An 18,615-nucleotide genomic window follows, 5' to 3' on the forward strand; every position below is an offset into this window, starting at 1 on the left:
CAAGCTACTAAAGACCCATTGTCCTTTCATGATGCGAGTCCATTCACTCGAGCACGAGGAGCTACATCTTGTTTCTTGCAAAAGAACAACATCAAAATGTTTTTGCTCGACAAGCAACTTTACCTGAGCTTTTCGCAGGGGTGAACGTCCCCCATTTATATTTAAAGTTACAATAGAGAAGGTCATCGTGTCGGTAGGGAAGGTTTGTCAGGTCAAGGAAAGTTGGGTTGCGCTTGTAGCTCCTTCCGAGCTTTCAATACACACTTTCTAAGGCGGAAAACTTGTGACTCAGTCACACCAAGTTGTTCAGCCGGAAGGAGGAGACGTTTTGAGGAGTTTATAAAGCCAGACAGGTTTGGGAAGAAGGTTATAATTTTAACGTTTTTCTTTCGAAAAATGTCCTGAAGAAACTTTAGGATTTCCATGGGCGATACATCATCATCATCACCCTCCAGTTCCTTGGCTATTGCTGGGTCATTCCAGACCTTGCTACCAGCACTAGAGGCAAGCGACGAGGCCCCATCTGAGTCATAATCCGAGTGGCCTTTATTTTTCTCCTCACACACCGAAGCCGATGCTCTTACAACGGGAAAATCGTCTTCTACTAAAAGTGTAGCTGTTTGCACAGCGGGAGTTTTAAAAACCGTAACAGGGATTACTGTTTATATATCAGAGGCTTCGCACTCTCCCTCTGGGGCTGCCACCTCTTCTGCCTCCATTACCTCAGACACTTCGTCGTCAGCAGCAGATATTTGCAGATATTTTCGTCAGCAGATATTTTCAGGGAAATTTGTCAAAATCAGATCCAGAAGAGATGGAGTACCATTGGTTGAGATCCATGTCGGGAAATTGCCGATCGAGTCAGTCGCAATGAGTCGCAGAAAGCTTTTGCTGAAGTGCCATGACAGGTGAGAGAGGTACCCACACCTAGCCAACTGGCATGATGTTTTCGGATAGTGAGGTGTAGATGTTGTCATCACTGTTAGGTGGACGGTACAGTACACATATAAACGAGGTGGGAGTGGAGGGGAAGCCGTAGCCAGAGGTATTCCTGGGGGTGTGGGGGAGTGAGGGCAGTGCTTGAAGAGTGAGGAATAGAGTCTTTGATGAAGAAAGCAACTCCTCCACCAGGACGAGGCTCAGGTCTGTCATACCGGAGGAGGGAGTAACCAGGGAGAGATACTTGGGAGTCAGAGACGTCTTGAGGGAGGAAAGTTTCTGTTCGGCAGATTATGTCTGGTTTGTCAGTGGCAACCTGTATGGAAAGATCTGAAAGGTTTGAGCAAAGGCCCTGGATATTTGAGGTCCACACTGTTAATGAAGAGGGAGGGGAGGAGGCTTTGGGTCCAGGGGGATGGGAGGGGATATCCTTGTGCGATAAATAGACTTATTTGCTGTGGCAATGAGAAAATTGGCCAGAATCACTTCCAGTGGATGCGATGGAGTCAAAGCCAAAAATAAAAACTTTTAAAGTGAACTTCAAAGAAAGCTTGGAGCACAATTCAAAAAGCAAACCAAACAAATGGATCAAGTGTGCACATTCAACATAAGCATGTGACAAGGTCTCGAGAGTTGCACAGAAGGGACATTGGTCAGGTATTTCAGGGGAAAAAACATGCAGGAGTTTATTGGTCGGTAATACCCAATGTGCCAGCCTCCAAGACAGGTCAGCAGTTTTCTTTGGGATGAGAACATGGGGAAAGGCTTTCCAGTTAGGTTGGAAGGGGTATTCTGGAGGAAAGTAGTTGTGCCACTTCCTTGACTGCCAAGTTCCTAAAGAAGGTCGAATTGCTTTCACACAGGCCTGGTAAATGTGACGTTTTCTCAAACCTACTTGTGGTGTGATTCCAAAATGTATTTTTGGTAAATATTTTACAATTGAACCGGAAATCATGACAGTGGGAGTGAGTTCGAGATTTGGGAAGAGAGGATTTGATTCGCAAACAGTTGAGCCATCGCCAGTGTGAGGAGATCTCTCCCAGTGTACCTTAACTCTCTGGTACACCTGAAGTACTTCACATAATAAAAAAGATATTTGGCGGTAGGACCATATGCCAACCTTGGTTGCTGGTGCTGCAGCACTCAACCATCTCGTGTTGTCAATCATTCGATCAGAAATGCAATGGACACCGTTCTGAATAAAATGATCGATAAAAGAACGCTCCGTTCTTATTCTTTTAAAAAGAGAGTTGTGAAAGAGAGGTTCCTTCAAAAACATATCTTTGGTGTTGGAAAGATAATCACGGTCGACTATAAAAACACGCCAAGCATTTAAAATGCTGTTATAAAAAGGTGGAAGCAAGGACAAATCAATACATTTCATATTCATTAAAAATAATCCTGATGAAAAGTCAAGCATACCAGCTTGACGAGGGATGTGAAGGGCGGCGGACCTCCAGACTAAGTCCGACGGACCGTAGAGAAGCCGCCAGATTGAGGCGACGCCGAAGGCCATTGCCCTGCACGCAATGTCCACAAGACCCTGTCCACCTTCCTCCAATGGAAGATTCAGGATCTGTGGACGAAGCCAGTGTTTTCCACTCCAGAAAAAAGTTCATTATGTTTTTCTATATATTCAACAAAAAATGTTCAGGAGGTGGTATGGCTTTGATCCTGTGCCACAATAGAGATGCTGCTAAGTTGTTGATGACCAGGACTCGGCCTCGATAAGAGAGCAAAGTCAGTAAGCCTTTCCATTTCAGCAGCTTTTGTTCGAGGGCTTCAGCGAGACCCTCCCAATTCTTTACTTGTGTTGCTGCATCACCGATGAAAACGCCAAGGTACTTCATTCCGTTGTTCGACCAGGTGAGGCGTTCCGGAAGAACAGGCATGGGCAGTTGGCATGGGCCGATCCACAGTGCCTGGCACTTATTCCAGTTTATTTTAGCTGAAGAAGCTAAACCATAATAGTTCAAACAGTCCACCAGTTTCTTGATGTCCTTGCTTGTGCGTACAATGACACAAATATCATCAGCATAGGCAGAAACTTCCACAGGTTTTACTTGCAGCTTTGTGTAACCAGTTAAGAAGCTGCGAACTTTGATTAGGAAAGGCTCGATAGTAAGAGAGTACAAAATGCCAGACAAAGGAGATCCTTGGCGGATACCCCTTCCAACCTTTACAAGTGAAGTCAGTTCAGAGTTTACTCTGAGTACTGAGGAAATGCCATGATAAAAGAGTTTTATCAGGGAGGTAAACCTGGGACCAAGTCCAAAACGCTCGAGAACCTTGAAAAGATATACATGACTAACACGGTCAAAAGCTTTCTCTTGGTCGAGCACAATCAAACCAAGATTATCATTTTTAGCTTTACACACATCCCAAAGATCTCTTATTAGGAATATGTTATCATGTATCTGTCTGTTAGGGATACAGTAGAACTGATCACTCTGAATCAAGGATTCTCGAAGGGGGAGATGCGTCGAGCGAGAGCTTTGGAAAATATTTTATAGTCGGAAGTTAAAAGAGAGTTTGGGCGCCAGTTACCAACAAGCTGAGGGTCCCATTTTTTAGGGAATAAACTAATTACTGCTCAATGACAGCTCATTGGCAATTCACCACATTGTAAAGAGCTAGACCTAATCAAGGTCAAAAGGATTTACAAAACTCGACTGGGAGGCCAACTCGACCAGGAGATGTTCCAGTCAGCAGGAGAGCTGATCAATCAAGGAAAGAAGGAGAGGCAGAGGGAGGAGAGGAGAGAGGGGAGAGGAAGAGGGGGGGAGGGGAGGGGAGAGGGTGAGAGTGGGAGAGTGGGAGGGGGAGAGGGGGAGGGGAGAGAGTGGGAGGGGAGAGTGGGAGGGGAGAGTGGGAGGGGAGAGTGGGAGGGGGAGGGGAAAGGAGAGGGAGGAGGAGAGGGGGAGGGGAGAGGGAGGGGAGAGGAAGAGAGGAAGAGGGGGAGGGGAGAGGGGGAGAGGGTGAGAGGTGAGAGTGGGAGGGGAGGGGAGAGGGGAGGAGGAGAGGGGAGGGGAGAGGGGAGGGGAGAGGGAGCGGAGAGGGGAGGAGAGGTGGAGGGGAAGGGAGAGGGAGAGGGGGACGGAGAGGAGAGAGGAGAGGGAGAGGGAGGGGAAGAGGGAGAGAGAGGGGAGAGGAAAGAGGGGAGAGGTGGAGGGGAGAGGGAGGAGGAGGGAGATATGCTTTATGAACAACACACAGACACAGACACAGACACAGACACAGACACAGACACAGACACAGACACAGACACAGACACACACACACACACACTTAAAATTCCCGGATTCAGATCTTCACAAAATCTAATCGATTCGTCCTCATCACACACCCAACCTGAACCTGTCCACCAAGTTTCATCCGAATTCTCCCATTCAACGTCACGGCTTAACCGGCCGTTCCTTATCAACAGTTTCGAGTGGAGTGCTTAAGCCACTTGGCGAGCGCTCCACAAGAAACTATGAAACTGAACACTTCTCTGGTTACGGTCGGAACTCCAATGAGTGCCCTCATCGTCTCCAACATGCGGTTGTTGATGATCGATAATAAAATGTTATTTTCTTATTAATTTACGTCTGTTCAATATTATTTGTCCTTCGATATCTTACAATTCGAGAGATGTGTTCATTGGCGACCTCTTCAATTTAGGGATGTATCGCACGATTCAACTTGTGATTTCTCCCGCTTCTCCGTCTTATCTCTGAGAAGATCCGATTGATGCTTTTCTTGTGTTTTTCTCAGAGGAAAAGCATAATTTATTTATTCACTTCAACACACGTGTAGCGCACGTCATTTGGAGTATATCATGCTTTGGGCGGTGTATTGGTGAAGCCAGTTGTTGTCTGGTACGTATTCCAACGTCGCGTTCTCGCATTGATTAGTAATTATCGAACTTCTGTAGGTTTAATGAACAACGCGAGGCCTTTATTTCGATGTTTTCAGTTACATTCATCAAATTAGAAATACTTTCGGGCTCGACGTCGCCTATTTGGAATTTGTGAATTTTATCCTTAATGTCAAATGAAATTGAGTATTTTGCTTGTTTGGGATCGACAGATTAATTCGGTGTTAATTCAGTGCCAATGGGGCTCAAACTCAGGACCCCAGGATCCCAAGCCACCACCCGAGCCGCCAAGACAACACCAGGCGACCCCACCCGTTGAATTAATACCAGGTGGGGTTGACTCTGCCTGTCATCCTTCTGAGGTCAGCAAAATGAGTGCCAGATTGTTGGTATCCTGTGTCGGAGTGGCGAACCGTCCAGGATTGTACCCACTGGCCAAGGAGACTGCTTTGGCAGCACCAATGCTCTGCACAGAGTATGGTCCCAGTGGATCGACAGATGAAAACTTGAGAATACCATGAACTAACGTTGCCACTCGCATTTTGTTATTGCAGTTTGGTGTCTACACCAAGAGGAAAAACAAGCTCGAATGAGCTAAAATCCTCGTCCTCTTCATGATGACGTCATAAAAACGAATATGACGTCATTGTGATGTATCAGGTTTGCGATAAATTATCTGTGCTAATGCCCGGCTTGATTCCCGCAAACAAAATTCAAACAGCTTGCCTAGTTTCGGAGATAATGGTATAGGCGATTACCATTAGAGGCGATATTATGACGTCAACTTTTTTTTCTTGGAAGAATTTCCAAAATCGGAGATGGTTACTGCCTGCGGATGGGCTTTCTGCATATACATGGCAAGTTTCAGGAAGATCCGATGAAAACTCTGGGTTATGAAACAAAAAGTGTTAAAAAAAATAGGAATGACGTCATAAAAATTGATATGACGTCATAGTGATGTATCATATGTGCGGTAATTCATCTCTGCTGATGTCCTGTTCGATTCCCATAAACAGAATTCAAAAAGCTTGCCGAGTTTCGGAGATAATTTTTTCGGCGATTTCCATTAGTGGAGATATTTTGACGTCATAACTTTTTTTCTGGGAGGAATTTTCAAAATCGGAGATCGTTACACTCTGCGCGGGGTATTTTTACATATATATGCCAAGTTTCAGGAAGTTTCGATGAAAACTGTAGGCTGTGAAACAAAAGGTCCACAAGAACAACAACGTGAGTAAGACTTGGAGATCCTCCACGAGGATCTAAAAAAAGAAAGTTGGATTCGACATGCTGCTCCTAGTCTTACACAAGGATACATGAGGCTCGTTAGCGCACGAGTAGTTCATTCGGCCCATCATGGCCGTGCTGCACCAACCCCAACATCATCACCCATCCACCGACGCCGGATTTAGGACTGTTGAGGTCTGTGTGCGGTTTCGGACTTTGGGTGGTTTAAGGCTGTGGAGGCCCGCGTGCGGCTTAGGGCAGCGGAGGCCCACGGGCACACAGGGCCACGGGCGGCATGGGGTCACCCCCTCTGCTGCCATTACCTTTCCAGGGAGACAATTTCATGCATTAGTCACTCTCCTATTGATGGATCCTTGTCTTAAAACTGTCCTCACTCTCTTCTTCTTTACCCTCAAACTATGGCCCTTGGTCCCAACACTATCAAGTCTGCTTATTTCTGAAGAATATTGGGCACTACTCACAGTATTGTTTCTGAACTACGATCACATTTTAAAACTTCTCGGCCCCATTGTTCCCCCAAATTGACCTCTTCCCACATTGGTTGTAGTTATGAACTCGGCCTGTTTCACTTCAGTTGCTTTTATGTAGTTTTTCTACATGGGGCGTTGAAAATGAAATCCTCATTTACTCGTTCGATGGCCCCTCCACAAAATTCAGTGCACAGCTTTTGTCATTGCTTGCTTTGGGTTATGAAGGTTAAAGATCTTTCAGTATCTCTTGAAAGGAGTGGGTAATTGTTTACCAGTATGCCTGTAGACTTTGTCCGATAATGTTGATGTTTTTTGTTGTTTTTTTTTTTCACGCAAGATCAAGTTTCAAGCAAGATAGAGGGTAAAACAAGACAATAAGCAGAGGTGCCACGTTTGGATACGAGCAAGGGAATGAATGGACAGAAAAAGTGGAAGAAAGGAAATGAAAGTGCAAGTAAGAGGGTTGTTTTCTTACACAGTGTCAAGGCTCATGGAAGAACGAGAACACTGAATGTATCAGGACGCAACAACAAACGAAGCAGTAGAGAGAGGGGGAAAACACCAACAGCAGAGTTCAAGGACAAAATAGAGGGAGACGGACAAACATTGGATGTGGGGAGGAATGAGGGGTGTCGGTGAGGCCACATGGGGTGGACAAGATGGATACAGAAGGAAATGTTCACAAAGGAAAAACAATAAATTTCGAAGGAGGTGGGCTTGGGGGTGGGTGGAAAGGTTAATGGGGGTAAAAACCAACATTGTTTTGGATGGGGTGGGAACAGGGGGTGGGGTGATCTGAGATTTTGGTCAACAGTTATCTTGATGACCATCAGGGTCGAATGAAATTGAAGAGAATGTGGAAGTTGGTTCCACAAGCAGGAAAAAATAAGAACAAATCAGTGTAGGTGAGCAGTGATTGTGGTTTAGTGTTAATGGGGGTAGAAAAGATTGCAGATCGGGGTGGGTGGTGACATGAGATTGTGATGTACCACCTCCTTGAAGCCCTGAAGGGAATAGTGGGATTCAGGAGGGCAGTTCTACAAACAGGAGAATCAAGAACAGAGTGGAGGTGTGAATTGACTCATTTTAGGAAGTCTTCCCAGGTGGGATTGCTGGATGAACATTTGCCTTCTGCAGGAGCTGTGGAGGGTCGGTTTGTTAAGAGAGAAGACAGTGCGTAGGTGGTAAACATCGGGGCAATACCCCTGGGTGCTCACCTGGTAGTGGCTGGATAAGATAACCAGGGAACTACTGGTAGGCATGGATGACCCACAAAATATATAATGCAGAAGAAAGTAAATACTGATGGATTATTTTTTATGCCATGAACAAACTTTAGTACATCACAGATCATAAAGGTTGCGGGAAAGTTTCATCAAAATTGTGGATGTGATTTCAGAAAAGAAAGCAAACACATATTTTATGGGGGAGGGGGCAACCCCCACGTAGAATCCCTTAGACCCCCATTTATTTTTAATGGCGTGAACAAACTTTGGTACATGTACAGAAATACACGTTGTGGTAAAGTTTTGTCAATCGTATGTGTAGTGTCAGAGAAGAAGTTGAAAGTATTTGTGGACGGACGGACGACGTGCCATCCCATAAGCTCCCCGGAACTTCATTCCAGGTGAGCTAAAAATCAGAGGCCAATGATTTTGTACTGTGCAAGAAACAGGCGTTGTGCTTCGTCATCATTGCGAGAAATGCCAATAACGTTGAGTTTGAGGTTTTGTTGATTTTATTTTTGTTTGTTTGTTTATGTAATACAGGCATCAAACTTGTGGGGGAGTTGTCGAAGAACAGGAAGAAAAGGATAAACAGACAAAGTTGGGCAAAGGGGAATTGGAGGACATGTATACACCAAAACATGAGCAGGCATTGCAAGTGAAAGATAGACAAGGTCTTAGTGGATGTCACAAAGCTGATAAGTGGGAATTGGAGAGACCATGGGCTGTCACTCGACAGCAGATCTGAAGAAATCTTGGAAAAGTGTGTGATGGCCAACTCAGAAAGATTGTTCCACATGTGAAAGAGGGGGCATGGGATGAATGAATGGAGCGAGCATTAAACTTGGACTTGACAGGTGTAACACAGTTGGGGGTTCTGGTGGAAGGGTTGTGACTTGGAGGGGCATGGGTTGTGCAAAGAGGTGAGGGCAGGAGTAGGAAGACAAATACAACTGGTAAAGAGAAAGAAGCAGACCCTGAAACGGTCTCCTATCAGAAAATGCCAATGACTTGGAGGGCCTAAGACTCTACATCCTCAAGGTCGGCACGATGGTTCCAGTAACTGGTTCCTTTGTGACGAGATGCAAACCTTCTCTGTAATAAATTCTTCAAAAGCTGAGGATGCCTGTTCCGGCATTGTCTTGCTTGGTGGTTTTTTTTTCTTTTGTTATTGGTAATTACTTCTGCCACTTAAGGTGCGTGGGGGTTTTGTGTTTACCCGTGTTTGTCTTGTCTCTTTGTCTGTCTGTGAGCAGGATATCCCAGAAAGTTGTGGACAGATTCTGAAGAAACGTGGTGGACAGATTGGGTGTGTGATGAGGACGCATTAATTAGATATTGGTGAAGATCTGCTTCTGGATCCAATAATTTAACAAAGACAAATGTGTCCAAGAGCCGTGTCCTAAAGGTTTTGTCTTCACCAGAAGAAGAAGAACAAGAACAAGAACAAGAGGAAGAAGAAGAAAAAACAATGACACAAAATAAAACAACAACAACTTCCGATATTTCATCACGTGCCTTGATTAAGCCAATAGCAAGACCTGTCATAGTGTATTTACGTATTTACGAAATAAATAGTGTATTTACGAAATAAATAGTGTATTTACGAAATTACAATACATTAAATGGAATAATCTTTAAATAGTAACGTGAACTTTTCGAAACTTTAAAGCAAAAGACCGAATATATTTAAAAGTTCATGATAGACGCTCTCAAAAGGCACCGTCTATGTGAGGATGTGTACATGTGCTCAGTATTTAAGGAGATCCGGATCCTGTATATAAAAGAGCCGAGTCCTAATATAAAGGTTTTGTCTTCACAAGAAGAAGAAGAAGAAGAACAACAACAACAACAACAACAACAACGCCGAGCTCTCTTAGAGCTTTGCGAGATGCGGCTAAAAATTAATTCTTCATCATTGAGAGAAGGGGCCAAAAACGATACATAGCACTATATCTCAAAGAGTTTTGGACAGGTTATGACAAAACTTGGTGGATGAGTTAGTTAGGTAACAAGAACAAGCCGATTCGATTTTGGTAAAGGTCTGGATCTACATCCGGCCTATCGGTGGGATACAACACATAAACTGCTCAGCTTGGCGGAGGTATGCGCTTTACCAAACCAAATGCCATTGTCGTTACCTCCGCCACCGAAGGTGAAGGAGGTTATGTTTTCACCCCTTTCTGTCTGTTTGTCTGTCTGTTTGTGGACAGTATATCTCAAAAACTTGTCGACGGATCTGGATGAAATTTTGTGGACAGGTTCAGTGTGTGACAAGGAGGAATTGATTAGATTTTGGTGATGATCCGGATCCGGATCCGACTACTAGAATTTTTAAAGTGATTCTTCACCATTGAGAGATGGGGCCAAAAACGATATATAGCACGATATCTCAAAAATGTATTGGGCCCGATATGTTCTCGTCGATCAGGCATTACGGGGAAGAGGTATGCGCTCAACCGAATGCCCTTCTAGTTTGTTCATGTAATGCATTTACGTGTCTCATTGAGTACTTTTGCGTGTACATTTATGCCAGATATGTGTATCCTTGGTCAGGCCATGTGCTCTTGTCTGCCTCATTCATATCTGTTACTGTTTCCTCTCCTTCCTCTTCTTTTTGTTAACCCCCCCCCCCCCTTGCTTGCTGCTTCACTGTTGGTGTGTTTCCCTTTTGCCCTCTTTCACCTTGTTAATATTGTAGAAAAAAATTGGGACATAGCAGCATCACTCCACAGGGAAGAGCCATTTTCCATGATACATGTATGAAGGCCATACAGACCGACGTAAGCTGAAGAAGGTTATGGCCAGAGGGAGATTTTTGAGGTGGTGGCCAGCTTTGGAGCTATGTTCGAGCATATGGTGAGGCCCAGGTGTTGTGAAGGTGGTACCTCTTCCAGAGGATGAACACAAACAATTTAGGGGATTTATCAGCTGATTCTATTTTTGTGAGGGACAAAGTGAGAGTGTGGATCTTTCCCACATTAAAAAGACGCTTTGCTGGTAGATGACCAATTTATTATACGAGAAGCAATCGCTCCCGCCGGGAGCAGCCAGGGGACTATATTATTATCCTTGTTCAAACTACCGTTCCAAAACACCTCTCACTGTGTAGCCTAATTTAAAATACCTCACTGCACTGGAAAACGTGTGGACAGGAATACTGTACTGTAAAGGGTGGGGACTTGTGATGCCCTCTCCCACCTGGAGTGGCACTACAGTACTACACGGTACACATTTCCATAGATAATTTGTGTCCCTCCGACACACCGCTAAGACCACCATCAGATAAAACACCCCTGTGTACTAATTGGGGTCATGTTGATCCTATGTCGCAAGTCTGGATGTAATCGGCCCAGAACTGTAGGAGTAACGTGACAAAAACACACAAAGAAACACACACTGATCTGTGACTTGTAGTAAGGATTCTCAAGAATTGTAGATAGGTGTGTTGCATCATCCTGTTTGAAGGAGAGGTGAGGAACTATCCTGCAGAGAGTGAAGTCATTGGGTCAAGTAACACAATGGATTTTCCAATGATGATGTGATGTAATTTTGATGGAGACGAAGGAAAGGATTGATTCCAGTGTAGCACCTTGACGGTTGCCGGCCTCGGGAGGTAACACATGCAAAGCAACATGCTGCTTTCCAGTGTACCATTTGAGGAGGGGACTTTAGATGCCATCAGCTGATGCTTTGGAAAGCAGGATGCCAGGCATAATCAAAGGAAATGGCACAGGAAAGGGCCAGTGAGGTGGCCCTTAACTCTTGTTTGAGATTGATTACTGATCCATTATTAATATAGAAGCGTCAGCATGTCCAGGGTGGAATAACCTGTGCAGAAGCCAAACCGATGATTGGTGACAGAGTATAGAGATGAGTGTTGAGGTCAGGAATGGTCGATCCCATTACTTTGTAATGGTGGTAATGCTGACTGGTTTATATTTGAGGAAGTCAGTTTTGTACCATTCTAATGAATTGGGGTAAAAACCTTAGTGATTTTGCATGATGCACATTTTGATGATAGATAGCCCATGGAGAATAATGTAAAAAAAAAACAAAAAAACCGAGAACATTGTCAAAGCATTTATATCATCAGGCCGAGTACCATTGGAGGAGTCAAAATCGGCTTGTCATTCTCCCACCTTTGCGGGAGGGAAGCCCATTTGTTGGAAAGTTTTCATTGAGGTGGTTGTGAGATGAGTACCAGAAGAGAGGCCAAAAGATCTTCACCACTTCTGCAACATTAAGGGATTTGGCCGTAGTCTAAGCACTCCGTCATTCAAAAGTTTCCATTGTCATTCTTCCCTCCAGGTATTCATGACAGCTGTTCACCACCATTTCAGATAATCCCCCCCCCATCCAAAACCATGATCTTTTCTACCCCCATTAACCCCTTCCCCCCAAACCCCAAGCCCACTCCTTCCAAATTTCCAGTTTTTCCTTCATCAAAGTCTGTATCCATAAGATAAGAACTTTATTTCACCACGAGACGACCCGTGAATTCCTGTTGGATTCCCGTTGTCACAGCAGTTGATGAAAAAATAATTTCAACAAAAAAAATCTCCAGGGAACTATACCGCTGAGGTTGTTTGCATTGATCAAATTCTCCCGAAGAGTACCTGACTGAATTGGGAATTGATTTTTTAATATTATTTTTTCGTTGCCTGATTTGAACGAAACTTGATACTGCACACCGCAGGAGAATGGTGAGTAAGATGGCCCTAAAATTTTTGCGCTATCGTGTACCGTTTTGGCTGTATTTCGGGAACATACATACATACATACATATGTACAAGATGAGAGTTTTAGTAATATATAGATAGATAGATAGATGTGTAAAAACAAGCAACATTTTGTCGTTCCCATGCATCCTTCCATAATCCCTACCTCTCATTCCTCCCACATTCCTTATTTTAAAAGCCTCCCCCTATGCCTATAGGATAGGGGAGGTTTGTACCTATTGTAGAGTTTGTTCCTACAATTGGTGCCTCCAGTTTGTAATGGTACCTCAGAGTTACTTACACCTCAAGGAATATAAAACCACCATTTAGGTTTTTCTCCCTGTTTTTCTGCCAATGTCCGAGCTGCATCTCGGATCCAAGTGTGACATTTCGGAATGACATTTTGCATCTATGATAGGAATAAAAAATATGCAGGGCGACATAATGTTTTTTGACCTTGACATAATTTTTTTAGAGCATGACATAATTATAGACATTTGAACATTATTCACCATAAGTCAACAAAGGTATGTCCAATCAGAATGAAATTTCCCTCTCTTGATAGCCTAGAGTAAACCGCAATTAACATCATATCCCTCCAGGTGAAAGGTCAAGGTCAAATGGCGGGTTTTTTTTGTCATCGGTCAACTTTGCCAATGCGAAATCTCAAAGACCACTTGGCCTTCCAAGATGCGCTTGCATCATAATTGTGTACCTGCATTGAAGTTGTGCACCTGATATTTGCTAACTCGGTTCGGCTTGCCAGGCACTTTTAACCTGTTGATGCAAGCACTAACTCTCTAATTCAAGTTGTCTTTTTGGCCCCTGCCCCTTGGACAAGGTCGGAGACGGGGGACTTTAAAATGAGCTCGTTCCGACCGACCGATCGTCTGTCCTTGTACTTTTGTGTATGCCATATTTCAAAAACCGTTGAACATTTAGCTTTCATATTGCTGATATGTATTCCTCATGACATTATCTCGACCTGATTAGATCACGGCTGTGATTGGCTGAATTATGTTGCCCTGGCAATCATCTCGGTAATTTGGCTTGTGCACACGGTTTTTCAAAAACTGTTCAAGATTTAGCTTTCATATTACACAGATCTATTCATCATACGATCGAAAAGGCGGGGACCTAGAGTATCAGCTTCTTGTTAACATGATTTTTAGCACTTGGACGAAAGAGTGGAAATTTCAAAATAGTTAAGCACAATTGTGTTCCTGGATGCAAATTGGACTCACGGAAATGTAGGAAATACGAGAAATATCCATGGATGAGAGGTGTCAGTTTCATACCATTTACTGTTACTAGAGGTGAGCAGCAGCAGTGGATATGATATAACACACACACACACACACACACACACACACACACACACACACACACACACACACACACACACACACACACACACACACACACACACACACACACACACACACACACACACACACACACACACACAAAGTCTGAGAGTCCGATGTTTGTTTTAATTGTTCGAATTTAGAAATGAAAGGGTGATTGAGTTTTGCCTTCAGTTTATGTCTGCCTTATGTACGTGGAATGCTTAACAGGGTGGTATAAGCATCCGACGTGGAATCTTTAAATCCAGCAGCTGGACATGGTCGCTATTCTGCCGGCTTGCCCGTGTGCACGCTCTCATCACACGGTAGGAGCTGCTACACGCTACACCCCGTCAAATGTACCTTTTGTTGCCGGAAAGACAAATATAATAGAGTATGTGGTGAGGAATGGCATGGCTTTTCGTGTACTGACAGGACAGAATACTGCTTCAGGCCATGGAGAACTCCGAGTGTGCTTGGTGGGCCCTCATTTCGCATTATTTGCCAGCAGACCACAAGATTACCATCTCGTCATTCTACGTGGTTTGCAATCTTTGGGAACAGGCAAAACTTCCCATCTCATGTCCGACATTCTCATGGTGAAAGGCCTGCTGATGGTAATATGACAAGTGGGGACTGTCACGTAATTTACCAGCTGCCATCCATTCGAGTGTTGCGACTGATCATGCGTCTGAAGCTATTTCAAACAGCCATTGTAGTGCTGGCTGTGCCGCCCGTGTGCTATATGTATAGTCAAGAGCAGCTCAGCAGCACAAATGCCAGCCTCATAGTTGGCACGGCCACGTTTGCCATCTTCATGCTGTATGCAATGAGCTTCTGGCTGCGGAGGATGATTGGCCGGCTTAGCCTTAACACCACAGGAGACATGGTACATCTGGCACACATGACATTCTGGGGACGGCGTAAGGAAGTAATCCTGCCCGTGAGGAACTTGATGGCATTGTCGGCGAAGACTCGTCGTGGTGAACCCCTGGTCCAGATTCGACGCTACGACTCACAAGAAGTGTTCTACCTTTCATTGCGTTTTGGACGCATTGTAGACAAGAGACGGTTTGAGCAGGTTTTTGGCTCAATTAAATGATGCAATTCATTTCTTAAATTTTGTTTTTTGTCAATTTGAAGAATAAATATCATTTTTGATAAAAGGAGGTTATAAGATGGAGATAAAACGGAGACGTTGTGAAGATAAAGGTATTGCCATTCAAAAGGACTTTACTTGTGATGCCGTAAGGAAACGTTCTTGGTACGAACAAAAAAAGTGAGAGTAACCTTGTTTGTTCTTATTTATAAAGGTGTTTCGAACTAATGTATGTTTATTTCTGATTAAATGTTTCAGGACTCCTCTGAAGATAGTTTCCTGATTCCTCGAAGTGTAGGCAACTTTTCATTCGACAATAAATGGATTTTGTGAACAACTTTTCAACAATAAATTATGACAACACACAAAATCGATCCTACAGGATTATTGCTCATGACACCTGTTACATTTGCAGCAAAATAAAAGAGCATTTTAGGTCTTTCGTTTTCTACTTATTCTGGACATGATGTTTTAAGTTTCTAAAGGCCTCCAGTAAATCTTATTTGTTCAGAGAGATCGCAGAGCACCACCATGGACTCCATAACCAAAGGGGACTGCTGTGTACAATCGTCATGGATTTGCATAAGTTTAAATATAAACAACAGTTTTTGATTGCAGGGTTTTTCTATTGAGAGGTACCACATGATGCTTATTTTTTTTTAATTTCACAAAGCTGAACAAGTGCACTGTAGTTTAAGTGGTCATACAAATCTGTGATAAAGTATAAAGCAATACTCATGTACCTTACCCCAAAGACCAAAATTCATGATCATTCAAAGTACATCCATTCTTTCTCTGTTTGAGAAATGGCTATATTTTTTTTAAGGTGAAAATCTTGTAAATAATTTCGAGGGTTCGTGGGCTTGTTTGTGCGTTTGTTTGTTACTTTTTCAAGGCAGAACTGCAGCATTTAGAGGCCACAAGTTTTGTGTGTACGTAGTTCAGAATCTGGGCAAGGTTTTAAGATACCACATGTTGGCCTTGAAGGCCGTTTTGAGGCTTGGGATGTGGGGTCAAGCAGTGCTGCCACCGGCCGACTCGCAGGCAAAATGTAACCACCATGAGGCCAAGAACTCCACAGCTTTTCGATGTCAAACACGTCCCGAAACCCCCACTGTGAAAAGCTCACCTGGCCGGGTAGCAGCGGGTACTCCTCCTCCCCCCCTTCCGGGCAGCTCCAGGTTCCGGCTCCTCGTCACTTCAACCAGGCAGGACACCCCATCCATCAAATGTCTGTTTGTGGTTTCATACTCCACTATGGAAGCAATGACTTCTGCAAAATCAAATAACAGTATTTCATCCATAAACTTAGAACAGCCTGAATGAAAAACTTTCTTTCTGTGAGTCACCATGTGCCCATTCAGGCTCATCCTTAACCCTTGTCTTCTTCCACTTTTCAGTCCATTTCCTTCCTCTTTCTTTTCCCGCCTCAAATCCCCCGCCCACCACACCTACCCCCAACCCACCTACCCCAACCCATTTTTTTGTCTGTCTGTTACTTGCAAAATAGAAAATTCACAAGTATATTGGTCGGTCTGGTCTGTTATTATGTTTGTTACTTTACTTGCAAAATCAAAGATTTTTCAAGTATAGTGGTTAGTCGATTTTGTTATTCTATCTGTCTGTTTGTCTGTTTATCATCTACAGGTCACAATTTTAAACCGATCTTCAGGAAACTTCACCATATGGTAGAGTTTGTCATAAGGAAGAAGCCTATTGTTTTTGAGGTCAAAAGGTCACCATAGGCCAAAGGTCAACAACTTAGGTGAGATTTCTAAAATCCTCAATTTTCATCCCATTGACTTGAAATTTGAAGAGGATTTATATATTTCAGGTCACTGAATTCAACTCGCCAATTATTTTTGAGGTCAACATCGACCAAAAGGTCTACATAGGCCCAAAGTCAACAACTAAGGTGGTGTTTCTAAAATCCTCAATTTTCATCCGATTCACTTGAAATTTGAAGAGGAGTTGCATATTTCGTAACTTTATTCAACCACCAATTATTTTTTAGGTCAAATTTGTTTTATGGATTTTGCAAGTATCGTGATCTGCACGACGTCGTCGTCTTGTTTATATGTCAATCACCTGCAGGTCACATTTTTACTCCGATCTTCACAAAACGTCACCACCTGGTAGAGGTAGTGACAAGCTGGAAACCTATTGTTTTTGAGGTCAAAGGTCAAGGTCACATAAATCCTCATTTTTCAACCAATTCACTTGATATCTTTGTATATCTGTCTTCTTACTAAAATACGCAATGTGGTCTCTGTCTGTCTGACTATTTTTTCACCATGATACATTCGGTGGTTACTTATCCAATCGCAACCGAACTTGACAGGCAGATTTAGGGTCATACGATGGAGGTTGTAGCGATTTAACTTCCCCCATCCCGAAGGGGGGGTTTGTGCCTTGCACGAACTCTTTCATGGGTGTATAATCGGTTATCATCGCTTTCATGGGGCACACCTTCCAGACATAAAAATTATTATCATTACCACAAACATTTCAGTCAATTCTGTCCAACAGTTACATTTTTAAACAGTCGCTATGAAACTGGAAGAAGTTTGGAGGAAACTCGAAGTGATTAAGGCATTCTATACTTATCGCGTCTCCTTCAGATGAACGGATCAGAGCCGTCTTGACTTGCAAGGCCTCTAGGTAAGTGGCAACGATCTTTAGCTAACAAAGCTGCTTTGATGAGTCTTTACACATGAATGATGGAGGTTGTAGCGATTTAACTTGCCACCCTCTCCAAGGGGGTGTTCCACCTTGGGGGAAGTCTGTGTTAAGGTGTATATCCATGTTAAGATAGCTAATGGTGACATTCTTCCAGGGCCACTTCCCATAAAACAACAACACTAATGATTATAATAACATAATATTAACGTCATTAATAAACAATACCCCCCCCTCCCCAAGGGGTTTTTGTGTCATATGATATTGCCCCGGAGTAGTATTCTCTGAATGACTAAATTGATACAAATGCAGCGTTTTGATGGTAATCGAGTATAAACGGGTAGAAAATGGCTTCCGGTGAATTCCAGTGACGTATTTAATAGACGCATCGCACACTCCGCCCAAGGCTGTACCAACGTTAAATCAGATACAATGACCTCAAGTTAGTTCAATGTTATTACAAAACAATATCTCCTCTCCCCAAGGGGTTTTTGTGATGTGTGATATTGCCCTCCCCCTTCCCTCCAACACCCTCACAGAATTAATTATATTTTGGGGAATTAACAATGGTGAGGCAGGGTTTCCAAACCTCCACCATAAGGATAATGATTGAATTACATATTGTCATGTCAGAGTATCCGTTAATATGGAGTTCCTCAGAGCCAGGATCTTTCGTCCCGAGGGATGGTCAAAGCAGTCTTTTATAATGTACTGCATTCAATATGTACTCTTCATTCTCCAATGTCACCCAAATGAGCCAAAACGATGACAATTACACGGGGAAAGCAGATGGCCAAAACACGCTTTCTTACCTTTTAAAGGATTTATTTTTTATATTGAAAAGCATAGGGAAGAGAGTCGACAACATGCTATCATAAATGGAACAAACCAAGCGAGTCAAAAGACATAAAAGGGAGAAAGGGATATGCAAATTTATATTCAATGAGGAGAAATAAAACAACCCACTAAGCACCACAGATCACTCTTTTACAAACAGCAATAATGCAGGCGGGACTTCCTTTTTCTCT

General features: G+C 43.4%; 1 protein-coding gene across 1 annotated transcript; it reads left to right on the forward strand.

The window, feature by feature from the left end:
• The first annotated feature begins 423 nt into the window (after positions 1–423).
• Positions 424–15,358, forward strand: TMEM186 (transmembrane protein 186). The gene is made up of 5 exons (XM_085855018.1): positions 424–504; positions 4,738–4,799; positions 8,065–8,143; positions 14,041–14,135; positions 14,245–15,358. The coding sequence occupies exons 1-5, from the start codon at positions 424–426 to the stop codon at positions 14,909–14,911; spliced, it is 984 nt and encodes a 327-aa protein (XP_085711144.1). The 3' UTR covers positions 14,912–15,358.
• The last annotated feature ends 3,257 nt before the right edge of the window (positions 15,359–18,615 follow it).

This window comes from Eptatretus burgeri, chromosome 1 (assembly GCF_056783735.1).
Source record: "Eptatretus burgeri isolate ZD-2024b chromosome 1, Ebu_testis_v1, whole genome shotgun sequence".
NCBI lineage: Eukaryota > Metazoa > Chordata > Myxini > Myxiniformes > Myxinidae > Eptatretus > Eptatretus burgeri.

Excerpts from the sequence above, each read along its gene's own strand:
- TMEM186 (XM_085855018.1), top strand. The coding sequence starts at position 424 with ATGGGCGATACATCATCATCATCACCCTCCAGTTCCTTGGCTATTGCT. Across the intron at positions 8,144-14,040 it reads TCCCCGGAACTTCATTCCAG|GGTGGTATAAGCATCCGACG; the intron begins GTGAGCTAAAAA and ends AATGCTTAACAG. Across the intron at positions 14,136-14,244 it reads GTGCACGCTCTCATCACACG|GACAGAATACTGCTTCAGGC; the intron begins GTAGGAGCTGCT and ends GTGTACTGACAG.